This window comes from Salarias fasciatus, chromosome 12, assembly GCF_902148845.1.
Source record: "Salarias fasciatus chromosome 12, fSalaFa1.1, whole genome shotgun sequence".
NCBI classification, from domain to species: Eukaryota; Metazoa; Chordata; class Actinopteri; order Blenniiformes; family Blenniidae; genus Salarias; species Salarias fasciatus.
The window spans coordinates 24738379-24757584 of record NC_043756.1 but is presented as its reverse complement, the minus strand read 5'-3'; the positions used below and the strand labels follow the sequence as shown (position 1 = coordinate 24757584).

Here is a 19206-nt window from a genome sequence, read left to right as displayed (position 1 = left end):
GTGCAGTATTTTTGAAGCAAATTAATCACTGGAAACATTTTCTGATGCTAAATACATGAGAAATGCACTAATTGTACGTGATCACATGTTGAACTGGATTATTCCAACAAACCTCTCAAAGAATGCTCTTTTATTGAATAGAAAAAGTTGAAACTAAACTAAAGAAAAAGTGTGCTTTACACCTCATGCTAAGCAGGTGAATGGTGGAATCTGTTGCACGGCTTGAACTGCCTCATGCAGTCATGCATGATCAGTGTCAATCATGAATCCAAAATGTACATATAATCAGAGATGTGCTCACTGACTTTCAAATGTTAACACAGACGGAAATGAATATAAATAATGTTCAGTGATTATATAGATCTGCTTCCTACCTCCGTACATCATCGTTAATGTAAGTCTGAGCTCCTCATATACAGTCATCATCACAGTCACCATTCAGGTTTGGAGCACTCTAGCAGTAAAGTGGATCTTGTGCCTTCAGGTACCTGCTTGTTGCTGTTGGAGGCTCTGTCCTGGCGGTGGTGACGATGGGCCTCTACAGCTCCCTCCTCTTCACCTCCGCCTTTGTCTTCACTCTGCTCGTCTCCTGCGTGGATCCGGCCGACATTCACACCTGTTCCTTCATCATCCAGATGTGTTGGCAGACACTGTGGCACCTGCGCTTACAGCTCCAGGAATGCTACCAGGAGCCAGTCTGCTTCAGGTACAGCTCAGCAACAGGAATGCTTTAAGAAGTCTGAACAAAAGTATCAAAACCAGCAATAAATGGTGATCATTCTTTAAGAAAAGATCACGTTCTTCACTCATCAGTGGCACAGATTATTGAAATGGGAGAAATGCTGCTCTGTTGCAGGGACACTTTAGTTTTTAGCCACCAGACCTGCACAATTTATTGCAAAAATGATCATTACCAAGTATCAAGACTGACTGAACTGTGATAAATGATGTTTCCATGTGCTTTCATTCTCTGCCAGTTCACAATGACAGGATTTTAACATGAAAAGGGAATATAATGCTGTTATTCAGTAGTAGAAATCTGGAAGCACAAAACATCGTCTACTCAAGTGTTTGTATTGTAAATCATATTTTTCCACAATATCTGTTAACCTTTTTGCATATTGCAGGTGGAACTGACATCAACACTACTTTGTTTCTGTTCATTTTTTAAGCAAATAATTCCCTGACATAATTTTCTTTCACAGAGTTGTGGGAAATGTGTTTCAACAACTGTGTGTATTTCAACACTGTATTCAAGTCTGTGTCAACTAAAAACAAATAGGGTTAGTCAAAGTCAGCGGCACTGATGCACTGCAATAGCATGGATGATTAAAGAAATAACAGGCAGCCTTTAAACAAATGATTAAATAAGTGTTGCATCTGTCCTGGAGGCTTGTTGAGCCACATCAGATGAATGGATTCCAGTGACTCTCTGCTCCTCCAGGTTCTTTGCGGCCTTGTCGTCGCTCATGCTGCTCACTCAGAGGATCACCTCAGTGTCCATGGACATCCAGGAGAATCAGGTCATGTCAATGCGCAGCGCCTCCTTCAGTGGAGGAAAGCCTCCTGTGACGCTGCTCCCTCTCATCAGCTACCTGCTCAGTTTCACCACCCTGCTGGGCGGCCCTCTGTGCTCCTACGGCCACTTTGTGTCGGTGATGGAGGGAGTCCGCTCTCCTCCGAGCCCGCTGAGGGTGGTGCTGCTGAAGCTGGCGCAGGTGGCGGTGCTGGAGTCTGTTCGGTCCTGTCTCTGGTACTTCGTGAACATCAGTGATGTTGAATCTGGCGTCCTGGAAGGCGCGTTTCTGCTGTGGAGTCTCGCACTGGGGTTTAGGATCCGGTATTACTCCCACTGGAAGGTGAGCGAATGCCTCAATAACGCGGCAGGGTTTGGTTTTTGGGAGGACCCATCTGGAGGACACTCCCAGACGTGGAGTGGACTGTGTGACGGAGACTTCTGGACGACCGAGGCCTCGAGCAGCATGTCAGAGTTCTCCCGCCGATGGAACCTCACCACAGCTCTGTGGCTGCGCAGGCTGGTTTACATCAGGTGCAGTCACTTCCCTCTACTCACCACTTTTGTGTTTTCCATGTGGTGGCACGGCCTACACCTGGGTCACTGTGTCGGGTTTTCAACCTGGGCTTTTTCAGTCAAAGCAGATCACTGTGTTCACAGGTGCCTGTTGCCACAGCTTTCACCAACATGGAGGAAAGTTTACACTTTATTAGGCTGGGTGAACACTCAGATGCTTCTGACCTGCATTGTTATCACAGTGGAGCTGAGAGACTTGTCTGGTCTCAGACTCTTGTATCAGTCATATATAGCTCTGTTTCCTCTTGCTCACATAATTCTGCTCTTTGTCTCACTGAAGTTTATATGATCACATTATTGTGGGTCACCGAAAGAAAACTGTATTCAGATATGTGTGTGGGGTCAATTCCAACATACATTTGACAATGTAGTATTATACAGTGATCCACATGAAGCTTTAATGAGCATATCTGAGTAGAATCTTTGCAAAAAAACCCATCTTATTTATATTTTCTATAAAAATGATCATATATATTAGAATAAATGCCCTGTGTCACAATTTTAATATTTTCTGAATTCTGTTTTGGTTTCATCTGTCCTTCTTCGTAATCGTTACTGACTTTTAGAAATGTTCTGGTTGCTTTTGTTCTTCCTGGCTCCTTGAATCATCTTGTTGCTTAAATATGCTACACAAATACATTTTTCATTCATCACAATTTACTGAAAAATTGGGAGGAAAAAAAATCAGTTTAAACAACTTGTCATTCCCTTTTCTCAACATCTGAGTCTTGGTACACTTTCTATAGAAGATAGGTGCAGAAAAATACTGTGAATAGGTGGATGACCAATACAGTTTCATTGATCAGGTCCCTGAAGAGCCACATCGGCGCATCGCCCCCTGGTGGCCAAAAACAGCACAAACTGCGGGGTGTTCATGAAGGGGAATTGTATCAGAATTTAATTTTTTCAATAAACAACTTTCCATCCAATAATTGAGTTCTTTAAAAATAACCAACACAGGGTATTTCCTCATGTTGAACAGTGGCTATCTCTTAATTCTTCTTCATTTTGCAGCAAAACCTCTCTTCTCGTTTTCCACAAATTGCCTGTGACAATCCCTAAAAATAGCAACAGTCCAAGATTCCTGTTCGACACAAATTTCTTCCAGCAGTCCTCCGGTTTGTTGATGTCAAGTGTGTAAATCTATGAGAGAGGAAAGCAAACATTGTGTATTATAACTTGACGTATCTCATTGATAACAGTGGTTTTCAAAATGTGTGTGTCTGCGGAGTTGCAGAGGTCACAGGTCAGGCACAGGAACAACTGGTATACAAGGTTCGTTATGCTTTACTGGCTCAATTCTTCTTTGAATTTATATGTACAAATCAACATTTTGAAAAAATTGTCTAACAAGATTAGATAGCTGTAGACGACATATAAAGACTTATTAAAAGCATCTAACTAGCACGAGAAGAATTGTTGTTTTTATTGCCTCTGGAGCTGGTATTAATACACTATATTGCCAAAAAGTATTTGCTCAGCAATCCAAATCACTGAATTCAGGTGCTCCAATCGCAGGTGCATAAAATTAAGCACCCAGTCAACAGCTGCTGACCTCCAAGCTCCACAGGACCTCCAGATGAGCTCCAGAACAAACTGCCACTGGAGTCTAGGAGACTGAATTTGGGAGGACGCAAATACTTCTGGCAAGAGAGTGCATCTCATAACGTGAAAATGATTAGGAAGTAGTAAAATCACATCAAAAAACACACGTTCATTCCTCACCTGGTGCGCCACATGAGCAGCCACGGTGGTCAGGACTGCGTAGTACGGGAGCGTCTGTTCAGCGTTAACGCCCGCTACAACCAGCCCCGACATCATGGCCACAGCAAAACCACTCAGCCACGGTTTGGTTTGGTCCTGGAGCTTCAGCGCAGTCGATTTCACGCCCACCTTGATGTCATCCTCCTTATCCTTGTTAAAAAGGAAAGATACAAAGAAAATGTTGTTTATTCATGCAAGCCATTCATTTTTTCTCGTTCCGCTCCACTGATCTTCAGATTTTTTTGGATAAACACCTGTGTGTCAGGAAATAAAAGTTCACTCACTGAAATGCTGACACTTTTCAAATAAAATCATAATTCACGGGAGTTATTTCTGGAGTCACTGTGTTTCACCTGATGAGCATATATTGTGTCGTATATCAGCGTCCACATCACTCCTGAGAAATACAGCGGGAGGCACACGGACCAATCGCAGGAGCCCTGAACAGCTGCCCAGCCCAGCAGAGCGCCCCAGTTAAACGTGAGCCCTGAAACAAAGAGAGCAAAACCACTGAAGAACTCCATCTTCACAGGTGGTGGGAGACACTAGTTTCATCTGACGGTGAGCGGGCTTTACCCAGAACAAACTGCGGCCAGTAAGTGATCCTCTTCATGAGCGGATAGGAGATGACGAGAGATAAGGACGCAGCACCCAGAGCTATGCTGTCAGTCACCATGAAAATCAAACCCTTTGTGTCAGTTTTGATCAGATACCAACAGTTTAGAAAAATACACGAGAACAACAAATGTAAGTATGATCATTATTAGTGTCACCAGCTGGAACATCCTAGTAACAAAACACAAGATTCAATATTTTTAAGTGACTCTAAATTCACAAAACTTGAAGTTTGCTGCAGAGAAATCGGAATTCTGTTTCATTATAAGCTATATGTTGTATGTTGCGTTGTTTTCTAATGAAATAACTTTGAATTAAAGCTAAAAAAAAAAAAAAGTAATCCACATACCTGTAATAGTTGAGGCACAAAAGAACCCCAAGAGCGAGGGACAGCTGTCCGCCCAGGAAGACAAGTGCCTGGAATCGAGAGATCTCTCCGGACGCAATGGGCCGGGAGGCCGTCCTGGACACCTGCAAGAAAACATCATCTGTCTCAACCAATCAGAGCTGAGGACAACATCAACATCAGAAATCTGTTCTCTTTTCCTGTCGTACAACACAAACTTCAATGCTTCTGACTCAGCACAGATGAATGGATGTGATGTTGTGGGTGAAGTATCTCCACAGTGACATGAAAGTCAGACTCACAAACCTTTCTGTCAAAGTCTTTGTCCCACATGTCGTTGATCGTGCAGCCGGCCCCCCTCATTAGCAGAGCCCCGGTACCGAACAGAGTGAGCATGCCCAGATCGGGCAGGCAGCCGGGGTCGCCTGCCAGAGCGATGCTCCATGTGCAGGGGAGGTACAGAAGCCATGTTCCTGCAGCACAGGACAAAGGGTCCAGTCAGAGGGTTGATCATAGAAACACAAAGCTGCTGCACAGTTAAGGGGAAACTGGACAGATTTGGCTGGAAACGACTGAACAGCAAAGTCTGGACATGAACCATTAAGTAACAGTCCTGATACATCACCTTTGGCAGCATCCCGCCACTCAGTTTTTGTTATTCTGGACAAGTTATTCTAATATTCAGATTTGGCAAAACTGGTTTAGTTGTACAGCTGGAGTAAAGTATTCAATATATGGCATGATAATATTCAGTGAAAACTTGAACTGCATGAACTTTAAAAGTTAATTAAATGGCAATTTATCCTACAAGTTTTATACCAGCAACATTGTCAGCCACACCGTGGTTTCAGTCTGGGTGAGGAAACACCGCTGAGCTTTTCCTTGGTGAAAATTAGTTTAAAAGGAACAATTTGAAACAGCAAAACATTCCAGCTTTAGCAGTGTAAAGTTTGAATGAATGAATGAATGAATGAATGGGAACACGTGAGAAAACCGTCTTTAAAATTCACAGAACCTGTCATAAATATCCTGAAATATCTAAAAAAAAAAAAGAAGAAGTTATATATAAACATTGGAAGGTTCAGTATTTGTGGTGTAAACCTTCCTGTGACTTGGACTCTATGAAAACTAATCTGTCAGTCTATATATGCACATACAATTTGCCACCATATGTTATCACATATGAAAATATAAACATAAATACAAAAACATCAGTCATCAACTTTGCCATCAATACTTTAGTGACTTCATCCTGCAGCAACGAACACTTTACTTTCCTCACTTCGACTTAGTACTACTTCAAAGCCTAACAGTGAACAGCACCAAGGAGTTATTAATTTACTTTACACTCTGAAATAAAACAAATATAGTTTGCTTGATGATGACACCTCAAACATCAGTTCGCTTTCCATACAGTCTGAATCAAATTAGCAATGATGTGATTATAATAAAGGATTCCAAACATATGTATTCAATCATTAAACCAGTCGGGCCGTCAAAACAGACCAGAAACAAGATCACGATGTCGACCATCCAGTGTGAACATGTGTAATGGTGTAATGGGTCAGCTGTGCAGAACACCTCATCTGTGATCAATGACCACACTGCATTCAGATATGATAGGCTGGACATTTCTTTGTTGTTTCAACAGTGATCTTTACTGAGACACTTCTTCCTTTACACATTCAGCCAAACAACTTCTGGTTGAAAAAACCTCTTATTCACAAGCTGGATGTTATTTACCATGTTGCTATCCGCTTTGTAGCTGGACTACCGTTTAACACTCATCATTACTGCCTGTATTTCCTGATAACCTGGCCGTCTCTTCATGCATGCAGACAAGCACACTGGTTTCCCTTCCACATATAAAACTCTTGTTGGTAAAAATCCTCTGCAGCTAAAGTCCCTCCTCAATATTCGCAACACAAATCGTGGTCTGCGTTCTGGTAGATTCCTCAGTCTGGTCATAACCAAATACTGGTCGCTCTTCATTTCAGTTTTCTGCTTTATTATAACTGTTAAGCACCTAGAACATATCTTAAAGCTTCTACATTTATTCTGCTCTCCACTTTAAGAAATACCATAACACCAATAATGATTTATCTCTGGACTGATTTTACCTTAGGTCGATTTGTTTCTGTATATCACTGTAAACACTCCTTCCTCACTTTAGAGATTCTGTGACACTCTTTTTTTATTCAATGTTATGTTTGTATGTATATATTTGTTTCTTCTTTCTTTATCTAGCCTTATTGTTCCCTTTTGGCCAAGTTGCCATTGTAAATGAGAAATGGTTCTCAATGAAACTATATGGTAAAATAAAGACAAAATAAATCAATGAATAAATTGAAAATACAGACCAATGGGTTTATCCAGCCTCATCAGTCGGAGGTATGGTTGAACATGAACTGGTGCTGAGTTCACAATAGCAGCAGCTGACAAACTGAAAGATCTTCTCCCACTGTGCTCTCTGATGGATGGATGGATGGCACTGCAGTGGTGAAAAGTCCTGGATTCTGAGCAGCCTTTAGTCCTGGTCGGTTTCTTTTGAAGGCAGCTGTGTGACAGGCTGGAAAGGCTGGAGATACAAGAGTAACCACCTCCACGATGAATCCTCCTCACAGTGCCCATAGTCAGTAGGCTGCTCAGCTTGGCTCGAAGCATTGTGCCTCTCTGAGGTCAGATGAGCTCTGTTTTACCATTCGATGAGTGGCTCCTGGACACAAAGAAACACACACTGGTGGACACAATAGCTTTTCCAAAGAGCGACACTGATTTGCTACAGCGGCCTTTTCTTTTGTTTTTGCACAGAATGAGCTGCACAAAGACCGAGATGAGCTACAATCCAACAAATATAATCTGTGTTATCAGTCAACGAATATATAAAAACCGACATTCGCCGCTTGAATCGTTCATTTGACATATAATAACTTCAGAAATAAAAGTAATGACTTCAACTCGCTGCCTTACGTTTTCATTATAACTGTATAAAACAACACCAAAACCAACTTACAATGTTCGTCACAGTGAAGAAATGTAGGTTTATAAGACAAAACATCTGTCATGCGGCTGTCAGGTCATTCCTTTGCGTTCTTCCTTGTTATGGTACGTCCCCTATTATCGCACGACAAGAAACATTCATCCCGGAACCTACTTTGAAATCCACGCTTTGAATTAATACAGTACTTTACCTGCAAAAAACAATACTCATTTTATTGTTATTTCTAGGCTAATTTATAACGAAGATTTAGTTTATGATTATGAGTTCATTCTAGATGTCAAAACAAAGATGCAAAAATAAAAAATACAGATATGTAAAAAAAGAAAAAAATATTCATACTAATTTGAATACATTGAATGTATCTATATCTATATCTATATCTATATCTATATCTATATTTATATCTATATCTATAGCTACCCAGATGATGTGTGCAGAAAAGAGTCAAGGAAAAAAAAAAAAAGAAATTACCCGGATGAAAGTGGCATTCTGAACCACATACTTATTCTATTATTTTTACGTGCAATTACTCTAATATGTCATACTCTAATGATATTAAACTTCAAGGATTAATTTACGTTTTGAAAATGATGTTTTTAAAACTTCGATGTTACTTTGAAAAGGTAAAGTTACAAAACATGCTGCTTCCGACATTGTTGTCATTTGGACAAGTTAAAAAAGAAAGGCACCTTAAAACGCCCATCAATTTATGAAAACGTCACTACGGGTGTATATTTTTTAGTTTTTAGTAACTACACAAATTAAAAATGAGAATAAAAATAAAACTTTGATCTGAAACACAGCCTGAGTTTGTTTACTGTGAAAGGCCGGGCACTCCGGGCGGAAGTGCAGTTTGACTCTGGCGTGTGAACCCGCGAGCTTTTTTTTGTGCCCGGGCGGAAGGAGAAGTCGTACAGAGTGGTACTCGCGGGAAAAATGGCGGAAATGTGTGGTTACCTCTGTTTCCTCACGTTATCAACAACAAGTGAAATGTTTGTCCTGTGAGCGTGGGATCGAGTTCATCTGCACGCGTGAGTACAGAATCCGCACCCACAGATCATCTACCCGCGTTACATTGCCCCACTTTTTCTTCTCTATCGTAATAAGAGTTAGTTTACTGAGCTGACTGCAGGTCTGCTGTGCTCTGATCGCAAAGTTTAACACCGAGGAGGAGTGCTTTTTTTTCCCTTTCCCCTTCGCTGTCTTTCACAAGTGCTCTCGCTTCAAGTTATTTGACAATTCTAACGACGTTTTAACTTTTTGCGTGAAGTAAAAACTGGTCCCCTCCGTCATTTAGGTGCTGGACAGTTCAGATTTTGCATGTAAATCTCAAGAGAAGAATGCAACATGCAAAACGGTATGTATCAACCACGATAGTCACTTGAGCTTAAGTCAGGTGATCAGATCGAGTATTTATTGCCACGTCTTTATTTACTTCTGCAGATTCAGTGCGATTTTCCACCTCTGGCCTCGTCAATCAAAGCAACAGTCCAGTGTCTCCTTCAAAGTTGTTCCAGTGTTGCCACTGCCCTCTCATCCTCAAATCCAAGGTTTACCTGTTCGATCACCTCAACAAGGTCCACGGCTTGGACGTTGATGCTGCTCTCAAAAATTCAGGTTTAAAATCCAGCAATTTCACCATTTCTGGAAGTAACTTGAAATGCCAACACTGTGATTTTGTAGCGTGTAGTGCGGATGTTGTAAATGATCACCTGAGGAAATGTCAGAAGAAATCAGAGGTGCCCAATATTTTGGGATCCCACACCAGTGATGAAAAATTGTGCACTAAAATAACGGACGAGTCAGCGAATGAGGAACATGCAAAGACAAAGAATTCCTCAGGTGTATCACCCCTATCAAAGCATAAATCCACATCTAATTCATCAAAACATTTAAAAGTATACACTAAGCCAATGCAAACCATAACAAAGTTCTTTGTGACGACATCTAAATCCACCAGGAAGTCCGCTAACACTGACGACACCAAGTCAACACTGATTCTGCAAGAGAAGTCCTCAAGCTCCAACCCAAGCAGTAATGGTGTGTTGCAGGTCAATGCAAAGTCTTCGATTGACATAAACACAGTTTCTCCTCACAGCTCTTTGCAAAATGATTCGCTTTGGACTGCTACACTCAACAAACCAAAGACTAAGAAAGAATCTGAAGAAGAGCTGCCTAACAGTGTTGGCAAGAGGACCAGTAGTGACGCTTCAGGAGGTGGTTCTGTTAAAAAAGCTAAACTTACCACAGAGGATACAACTCTTACACACAACGAAGATACAAGTGAGAGCAAAACATGCAACAGCCGCGACTTTTCATTTGAACTAAGCGAAGATGAAAGTGAAAAGAAGGGAAATCCTGCTAATGCGGACTCAACGGTTCATTTTTGTAAGCACTGTGACTACAGTGATGTGGGCATCAGAGGCATGTCAAACCATTATAAGAGCAACCACCCCTACGTCAGATACAATTCCATATACATTCAGGACCCCAGTGATGAGAGTGCTATGTTCCGGTGCATGGAGTGTCCAGTGGAGTTTCTTAGCACAACTCTCCTCAAGAGGCACTACAAGGAGAAGCATCCAGATGCCCCAAACGTATTTACAAAAAAGACAAGTGAGCTGAATTTGGCATTCAAATGTTTTCTCTGCAAATTTACCACCAGTGCATTAAAAAATCTGAAAGAACATCACGACAGAAAGCACCCAAATCACGTAGTGGGCAATTCCCTGTCCTACTGCCGATATACTGTGACAGGATGCACAGAGATGTCATCTCAGCTGAGTAAACAAAAAAAACCCAAGGCAGAAAAACTGTCCCCTCAGAATGGCTCCTCGTCACATTTAAAAGTCAAAAGTACACCTTTATCTCAGCAACCCACCTCCAAAGGAAAGGGCGTCTTCTTGTTCAAATGCAACAACTGCACCTTTAGTCACAAGTCAGTGGTTGTCATGCATGTTCACTATGAAAAAAGCCACCCCGAAAAAGACATGACTATTGATAAAATCAAACAACTGGCTCGTTTTACACCACAGGCAACACAGCCGATGCATGAAAAGTCTGCAAACTCCGAGACGGCTTTAGAAGAGTCCACACCTTTTAGGAGTCCCTCAAATCCCTCAAAGAAACACAAAACTGAGCTGTCATCTCAAAAGCACATCAGATTGTCATTCAACACTTGTCAGAGAAAGTCAAAGTCTCCAGGTGATGACATGGGGAAATCTTTGAAGAAGAAGAATCAGTCTATCAAGCAAGACAGTAAAATCACTCTAGATGAACACAATTTGCCTTCCCAAAGTATTCAGACTTTTTACTGCCCTATCTGCCCCTACGAAAGTAACAATTTGAAAAGTGTTGTTGGCCATCAAAATGCAAAACATTTCAGGGATGCAGTTGCCAGTTCTGATGCTATCTGTGAGTACAGCGCTGAGATGCAGAAAAAGAAAGCTCAAAGTAAAGCCGAGACGTCAGAAATCATTCCATCCCCCCGTTCTGAAACTGACGAACAGGTTGTGGGATGGTGTGAAGCAGATGACACTGCAGCTGCTAACCAGTTCGAGGATCATGCTTATGCAGATCCAGAAAAATTGTTCTATTGCTCACAGTGCAACTATGCAAATCCTTTGGTGAAAGGAATCCTGAATCATCAGGTCAGATTGCATGTGGGGTGCGTTACGACCATGGAAAGCATCATCCAATATACAGCGTTGGTTCGCAAGGAAATTCAGAGAACAAAATCTCAACCAAAGGAGCTCCCCTTTTCTACCCAGCTACCTTTTCCGCTCATCCGTAAAAGCGACAGATATAAGTTGTTTTGCCACTTATGCAACTACAGACATGTTGGTATGACCCAAGTCATCAGACATTACAGCAAAGTGCATCGAGGATACGGGAATCGTACCCAGGTCAAAATGTACACGTCTATGGTTCTCAGACAGGCAGGAAAATCCTTTGTGAAAGCAACAGTACACAAAGAAATCAGTGAGGGATCTCTGAAGAAAGCCAGAATGGAAAAAGAAGCCAAACTTCCCAAGACCTCATCAGGTAAATCTCCACCGCAGAGAATGCTGTCGTGTTCTAAGTGTTCATACAGTGCACAGTATGTCTATCTTTTGAGGAGGCACTTAGCTAAAGCTCACGATGAAAAGCATCTGGTTTCAGAGATCTTGAATATGTGTTTTAAACGGGGAGCATTACAGTCAGGCTATCACTGCGAGCTCTGTCTTTTCACTCACGAAAATGGACCGGTCCTCTTTAAGCACTACCGTGAACAACACCCGGATCGAAAGTTAAGCCTCAACTACGTGTTGACTCAGTTACGCATCGGTCCTCCGACGTCAGCCCGCGAAAACAAGAAACCTGAAGTGGCGAACACCGACGTCACCAGTGATGCTGACAGTGATGGCAGTTCACCATCAGAACAAACTGAGACAAAGACATTTCCCTGTAGCGAATGTTCTTTTCAAGGTAGTTCATTGTCAAGTGTCATCCAACATTTCCGTATGGATCATCCCTGGACTGACAGACGCAGCCAGGCGGAAGTCAGTGAAGCACATCCGCCATTTGATTCTTTTCAAGAACCACTTGATTGTGAAAGATTGATTGATGAAGGCGAAGAAGAGGATGAAGAAGAAGGAGAAGGAGAAGGATCGTCTTCCAGGGTGTTCAAATGCCCTTTTTGCCCCGCGGTGCTCAACACTCACCATGGCCTCAACACCCACTGTGGATTGAAACACCAGAAAGATTTGAATAATGCTGTAGACTCAACAAAAAAAGTCAAAACACGCATGCGTGTGTTCAAATGTCAGCACTGTGCGTACGTCAACACAATGCACCAAGGAGCCGTGTCGCACATCCAGAGAAAGCATTCTGACCAGACGGCCAGTCCAAGCAGTCTTCACGCGGATTTGACAAAGTTGCAAAGCTTGGATATGTTAAAAAGACATCCGAGTGGGATGTTGAAATTCAGTGCGTACATGTGCATGACCTGCTCTCTACTCTGTAGAACCGCGACGAGGCTAGAGAGGCATGTGCAGGAGCACTGCGGGACCGCCGTGGACACTGCTCAGAGCAGCCTCAAAGCAGCTTCCAAGCCACCAATCAAATGTAAGATACTGCTGCCTAAAGTCCATGCCCAGAAATTAAAAATATCAAAGGCCTTTTTAAGTAAGAAAGTGCATTCGGTGGTAAGGTGCCAGCACTGCCCTTACATCTGCACCACGAGTATCAAACTGAAGCAACACGTGCGCGTTCAGCACAACAACAAGTATGCCATTTCAAACGGTTCCTTGCACCGGTGCGTCCTCTGTTCCAAAAAGTACTTCACGAGGAAAAATCTGGCTGGTCACTATGTCATGAAACACGGGAAGGACGCTTACTTGACACACTTTGTTCCAGTCTACATGCAACCAAAGCAGAAGCACTCTGAATCGAGCACATCGACAGAGGAAGGACAATTACAGGTCTACAAGTGCCTGGTCTGTTCGTATGTGAATCTCAGCCCTCATGGAACGCTCACCCACTGCCAGATGAAGCATCCCAAGGTCACCGTCAAGGCAGATATGCTTCAAACAGATAAAATCCCACTGAGTAGCATGGGCAGTAGAAACGGGAAATATTCCAAACAGGGAGGGTACAGATGTAAAAAATGTCCACAGATTTCTACTTCATCAGCAAAATATAAACTCCACTGCCAGAATCACTGCAGAGGAGCTTTGGAGCGTCCGGACAAACCTAAAAACGGGGCTCCTCTCAAGTTTCAGAGCTCAACGGCTTTGGGAGTTGATATAAAAGATGAAATGTCCCAAGTTGAAGTCGGCGCTCTGCAGAATCCCCCCTCGAGCGCTTGTGAAACGAACTCACCAGAGTCTCAGGCAACGCAGACCAAGTCAAAAATCTTCGCGTGCCACATGTGCAGCTACAGAGGATCATACAGGAGATACCTGTATGCTCACTACAAACACTTTCACAAACTGGAAACGGACGTTGTCCTGAAGCTGCTCCAGAAGTACAACAAGCAAAAAATGCTTGAGACCTCTGTAAAGTTTGAGTCACTGAAATGCGAGGACTCGGAACCTGAGGAAGTCTCTCACGATAAATGTGTAAAGTGTCCAGACTTGAGGTTTGACACGCCTTCGCTGCTTCTTGAACACTACTGTGCTGTCCACCGCTCAGATGTCAAAATGGACTTCGATGTGATTTCAACTGGAGAGAAGAAGAAAAGCACAGGGCTTTACACATGCAACCACTGCGTTAGACAGCTAAACGGCATCAGAAAGCTCAGCATTCACATGAATAACCACAGAAAAGTGAAGAAAGAGGAGGCAAAGAGACGGGCATCTCTCCAGCAGTCTGCACCAGATCCCAGTTCTGTTGAGGTACGCCAACACAAATTTGACTTTAATTTATTACCTTTTTGGGGGAGGGGGAAAAAAAAATTAACACCAATTCTGTTTTGTTTTCAGCCTGGTGTGGAAAATGAACTTCCTGGATTAGAGTCTGTGGAGCAGTCAACACAGAAAAGCGCGACGCCAGTCCACTTGGCCGGTTTGCCGGCCAGTCCGGTCAAGTCTTCTTCAGGAGTGGACGACATGAAGCAGTCGGAGAACAGGAACAAGAGACACGCCTGTAAGCAGTGCGGCCGCTCCTTCATGTCCCCGAAGGTTCTGCTTTCGCATGAGCGAAGTCATTCCACCGTGGCGGCGATCAAGAACTTTGGCAACCTGTTCAAAACGACGCTGGACAGCAGGTAAGAGAGTTTGGTTTTTACTGCAGAGCTTTACATTTGCGAAGAATATTCAATTGGTGCACGGATCGGCATGCTGGACTCTCAGCGTTTTGCTGTTTTGTTCAGTTTCTCTTTCATTCTTTCCTCAGCTTTTCCAAATACATCATCTACAAGTCAGGCCACACGAGGCCTTTTGCCTGCAGCATCTGTACCTACAGAACCACCGTGCTGGGCCTGTGGTGGAGCCACTTTCAGAAAGCGCATCGAGGTGAGAACATGTTTGACACATACTGTACCTGCAGACATTTAGAGACGCAGCTTTGAGGAGGCTGACATGGAGTTTGCACCCCCAACTTGTGCTTAACACATGATTCATGAATGAATAGTTTATTTGTGGTCATAATTCAACATGTAGAAACTATAAACACCTTTGACTTAAAATGACCAAAAAAAAAAGCCTGAAGCCAGTGGCTTGTTCCTGCCTCTCCTATAAATTCAGTGTAAGTAGCTGGAATATGAACAACTTACAAACAAGCATTCCTTTTCTCTCATCGGTCTGAACTGTAACCTTTTATTTGTATTTACAGCTTGTTTGAAAGTTAACTGTGATCAGCTGAGACTTTAGCTCCTGCAACAGAAACACATCTATCTTATACATCAAATCTCACTTGATGTGCTTCAATAATAAACAGCCCTCCTGAATTATATTAGCCTTCTCTCAGTTTAAAAAAAAAAACTTTTGAATAGAAACAGGAAGGCTTTCATCCTGAAGCCAGTATATTTTTTTTCTCTATTCAGAATAGATACTAAAACAGAAGTAGGAGCTGTTCATGTCTCTGTCAGGTTCTCTGGATTATTAACGTTTGTAGTGCTTTGTTCTCTTTCACATGCTCCTGAATGCCCAGATGTAATTCTGGTCCAGAATAAGGCCGTCCACAGTGTGGAGGCTGGCGAGGAGAGCGTTGAGACGATGGACACGGAGCCTCCAGAGCTACTGAAGCAAACCGACAGCTGGACTGATCCTGGTGACAAACCTGCAGCGGCCGAAAGCAAGTGTCCCGGTTTTACTTGTAGAAGTTCTCCGAACAATCTCCGTTTCAAAAGAAGCCACTTGAACAAAGCGTTTGTTCCCCTCTGACAGATTCGCTGTACTTGGAGCATCCGGACGTGAGGCGGCAGCTCAACCACTACAACCTGATGGCACAGAGGAAGGCTGAAGCGCAGGAGCAGGAGTCCAGGCTGTGCACGGACAGCCTGCTCCGCTGTGAGCTGTGCAGCTTCAACACTGAGCACCTGTCCAGCATCCGGCGGCACTACATGAACCGCCACGGGAAGAAGATGACCCGGTGTAAACAGTGCGACTTCTTCTCCGAGTCGAGGTGAGCTGAGCGCTCAGTTTTAGACTCTCGGACTCTCTGCAGGTGTTTGTCACGTTCTGTATTTTTTGCCGATTCCTTCAGAAAGGTGCTGGAGATGCACGTGGCGATGAGCCACTCAACCTGCCAGTCTGTACCGACTCACCAGAAGGACCTCTGCTGCCCGTTCTGCCTCTACCAGACCAAGAACAAGAACAACATGATCGACCACATCGACCTGCACCGCGGTCCGTCCTCCGCCTCCTGTCTGCTGCTCTTCACCGCCTCTGCCGCTTCGTGCTCAGCCTGCCCGCCTCTTCATGTGTTTTGCGCAGATAACCGCGTCGCGCCGATAGAAGTCCGCCGGCCGGAGCTCTCCCGTTACCTCCGCGGCGTCGTCTTCCGCTGTCACAAGTGCACCTTCATGAGCGGCAGCGCCGAGAACCTGCGGCTGCACATGGCGAGGCACGACGACGTCCGGCCCTACAAGTGCCGGCTCTGCTTCTTCGACTGCACTCAGCTGAGCGACCTGGAGGCACACCTGAGCGATAAGCATCAGGTGAGGATGTGCTTCTCAGCTCTTCAGTGAGTCACTGGAATCCCTCAAGCCCAAGAAAAATGCTCTCATTATGTGTAGAATTCGGAAAACAGTAGATTAAAACCAAGGTTTAATCTACTCTCTGTGAAACTGAAATTGTGCCCAAACAAACATATTCCTTCACATTTGTGATATAGGATTAAAAAAATACCACCAACATATGTGAGGAACATAATCAACCATCTTTTACTTAAAACAAGTTGAGAAAAATCATGTTGGTGTGCTGTGATGAGTCTCTGTCCCTCAGTGGTTTATGATTTATTTCCTCTCTTTTGGACAGGTCATGAGAAATCATGAACTTGTGGGCCAGGTGAGCCTCGATCAGCTCGAGGCGAGATCCGGTCAAAGCGCCGACGCGGAAGACGGACCTCTGTCGAACTCGGAGCTCTGCAGCAATCACAGCGGAGACGAGGAAATGGAGGATCTGCTCACAGACTGCGGTGACGTTCAGCAGGCTGGGAGCCGGAGTCAAGGTCAGGAGGGAGGCGGAGGAAGCCCTGTCGAGGAGATTCTGTTGGACATTCATACTACTGAGCTGCAGAAACATGAGCCGGACCCACAAGCCGGGATCTCCTCCCCCAGAGGACAAAGTTCTGAGGATAGAAACACAAGTCAGCTCTGTGTGAGTCCAGAGAGCGAAGAACGAGACCAGGCAGAACCCCACGGCAGTGAAGACGGGGAAACAGACGGGAGCTCGCCAGCATACTCCAACACTGCCGACGGAGGCGAGAACGCCGAGGCTCAGAGGTCGCTGAACATCGAGGCGAGCGTAGAGGACAACATTCTGAGGAACATCCTGGATCTGGACATGGACAGCAGCGGGTGTCGGACTCACAGGAAGTCCGATCCGGAGAAAGCCGAGCCAGATCCCCGTCTGGGTGATGAACACTGCAGCGTCGCTCAGACCCTGAACTATGCAGCCCCAGCTTTAGCAAAAATGAACGAGACACCAGCAAATGACATCAGGGCTCGAAAGAGTCTGAACAGTAAAGCTCAAACATCTCCGCCCAGTATTTTACCCAAGCAGCCCAGCCTGAGCCTCGAGGAGAGTTTTCAGACTTCCGTGCTAGAAGAGGAGCAGAGTGGGAGGAAGAGCGACGATGTGCCTGATCCCTGCAGAGAAATGCCAGTGCTGGAGAATGAATACCTCAAGGACAAGATCCGCCTCCTGGAATCCAGCGAGGGAGAGAAGGACAGCGATCCTCTGCTGCTGGAGCAGGAAGGAGACGGCAAGATGAGCGATGAAGAAGACGCAAAGTCCTGCCAGGAGCCGGAGACGCCCGACGATGAGCTCCAAGGTAACAATGAACGAATTGAACACTATCTCACAAATCAGTCTGCCGACACTCAGTTTATTTTTTATTTTGCAGGAACAAACTGAATCATGTTTAATTAAGATGCATATAATGTAAATATAAATATTTCATATTATGCACTTTCATTTATGTTATTACATTTGAGCACTGAGCTTGTTTCCGATCTGGGAATGATGGGAGACGGTGGAACCTGGAGTCTGCTCCTTTGTGTCCAGTTTGCTTCCTAAGCAGCTGCGTCTCAACACCCTCTGCTTCTTCACACATTCATCTAGTTATAGTAGGAAACAAAATAGGAAGCTGTGAAACCGTTTTCACTGCAGCTTGTCTGAAAAGTTCACCTCAGCACAGGATTAGCCTTCACTAGTGGCAAACCTCCTTTGAAGCTTTCTTGACTTCTTTACTCAGTGGATTTAGATTTTGATGGCATGCCTGGACTTTAATCTTGTTGTGGAAAGATCTCTTTCCCACAGCCCAACCTTTAAAACTTGTGTCTGCTCATCCTGGAGAGCGAGAGTCATTTCTTCATATTGGAGAATTGAGCGCCTCCTGGATAAATCCATCTAATCACCATTGTTTTGTTTTGTTTGTTTTTTCCCCCTCTTGCAGATAAGACCATGCCTGCATACACCTGCGAGCTCTGCGGGAGGAAGCTGGCCAGCAGCTCCGAACTGAAGCTGCACGTCGTGCGTCACGGAATGTGACGCTCCTCCCCGCCGAGGCGACTCTCCTGTGAAGCCCTGAAGACCGTCCACTGTCTTTCAACTGTTACTGGTTACTGTGACTGACCAAGTGTTCTTGTTTTGTAGTTTTTAATATTTTGTAATAAAATCTCTTTACTATTATGTTCAAAGGAGGATATTTAGGTTTGTTTTTTTTTCTGAGGGTTAAGTTCCACCTATAGAGGTTTTGTTTTGGTTTTCTTTCTGAGTTATTACTGTAAAATTAGTCGTTAAACTTCGACCTGTTTTATATTCACCTTAAATGATTATTGAATGTAAAGATGTGAACAAACCTCAACATATGGAAACTGCTGCGTTCAGGTGCTGCTTCAACATGTATTTTGCAGTTTCAAAACAGTACCGTTTACTTTGGTGCCACCTTTCCATAATGGAGTTTTTTGTTCAATGTTTAAGCTATGTTTTAAAGAAGTAAAGAAATTATGATTTAATTACCTTTTTTTTCTTCCTTCAACACTTGACCAGAAAAATGCAAGTCATTAAAACTCTGCATGTAAAAAAAATGTTGACCTCATAGTGAAGAAAAGCATTGCATATTAACACTAAAAACTGAATCCAAAATGCAGTAATAAATAGTGTATTCTGAATTTGCAGAATTATTTTAAAATAGCAACATCAAGTCTCTAACAATGTCACAAGTCCTTTCACAACCAAC

At 43.7% G+C, this 19206-nt stretch overlaps 3 protein-coding genes across 3 annotated transcripts; 2 read left to right on the top strand and 1 right to left on the bottom strand.

Moving 5' to 3' along the window:
* Positions 1 to 530: 530 nt before the first annotated feature.
* LOC115397813 (ghrelin O-acyltransferase-like) lies at positions 531 to 2381 on the top strand. The gene is made up of 2 exons (XM_030104285.1): positions 531 to 706; positions 1445 to 2381. Exons 1-2 carry the CDS (start codon positions 531 to 533, stop codon positions 2379 to 2381), a joined length of 1113 nt encoding a protein of 370 aa, XP_029960145.1.
* A 580-nt stretch (positions 2382 to 2961) lies between these two features.
* Positions 2962 to 7924, bottom strand: LOC115398235 (4-hydroxybenzoate polyprenyltransferase, mitochondrial-like). Its single transcript, XM_030104911.1, has 8 exons — positions 7831 to 7924; positions 7178 to 7533; positions 5124 to 5290; positions 4821 to 4942; positions 4433 to 4518; positions 4210 to 4343; positions 3818 to 4006; positions 2962 to 3235 (listed from the first exon to the last, which is right to left on the bottom strand). The coding sequence occupies exons 2-8, from the start codon at positions 7479 to 7481 to the stop codon at positions 3062 to 3064; spliced, it is 1176 nt and encodes a 391-aa protein (XP_029960771.1). The 5' UTR covers positions 7482 to 7533; positions 7831 to 7924; the 3' UTR covers positions 2962 to 3061.
* Positions 7925 to 8710: 786 nt separating this feature from the next.
* Positions 8711 to 18980, top strand: LOC115398616 (zinc finger protein 462-like). The gene is made up of 11 exons (XM_030105469.1): positions 8711 to 8849; positions 9116 to 9175; positions 9262 to 14195; positions 14283 to 14566; positions 14695 to 14813; positions 15451 to 15594; positions 15687 to 15924; positions 16006 to 16148; positions 16236 to 16459; positions 16779 to 17796; positions 18421 to 18980. The coding sequence occupies exons 2-11, from the start codon at positions 9166 to 9168 to the stop codon at positions 18513 to 18515; spliced, it is 7209 nt and encodes a 2402-aa protein (XP_029961329.1). The 5' UTR covers positions 8711 to 8849; positions 9116 to 9165; the 3' UTR covers positions 18516 to 18980.
* Positions 18981 to 19206: the final 226 nt, after the last annotated feature.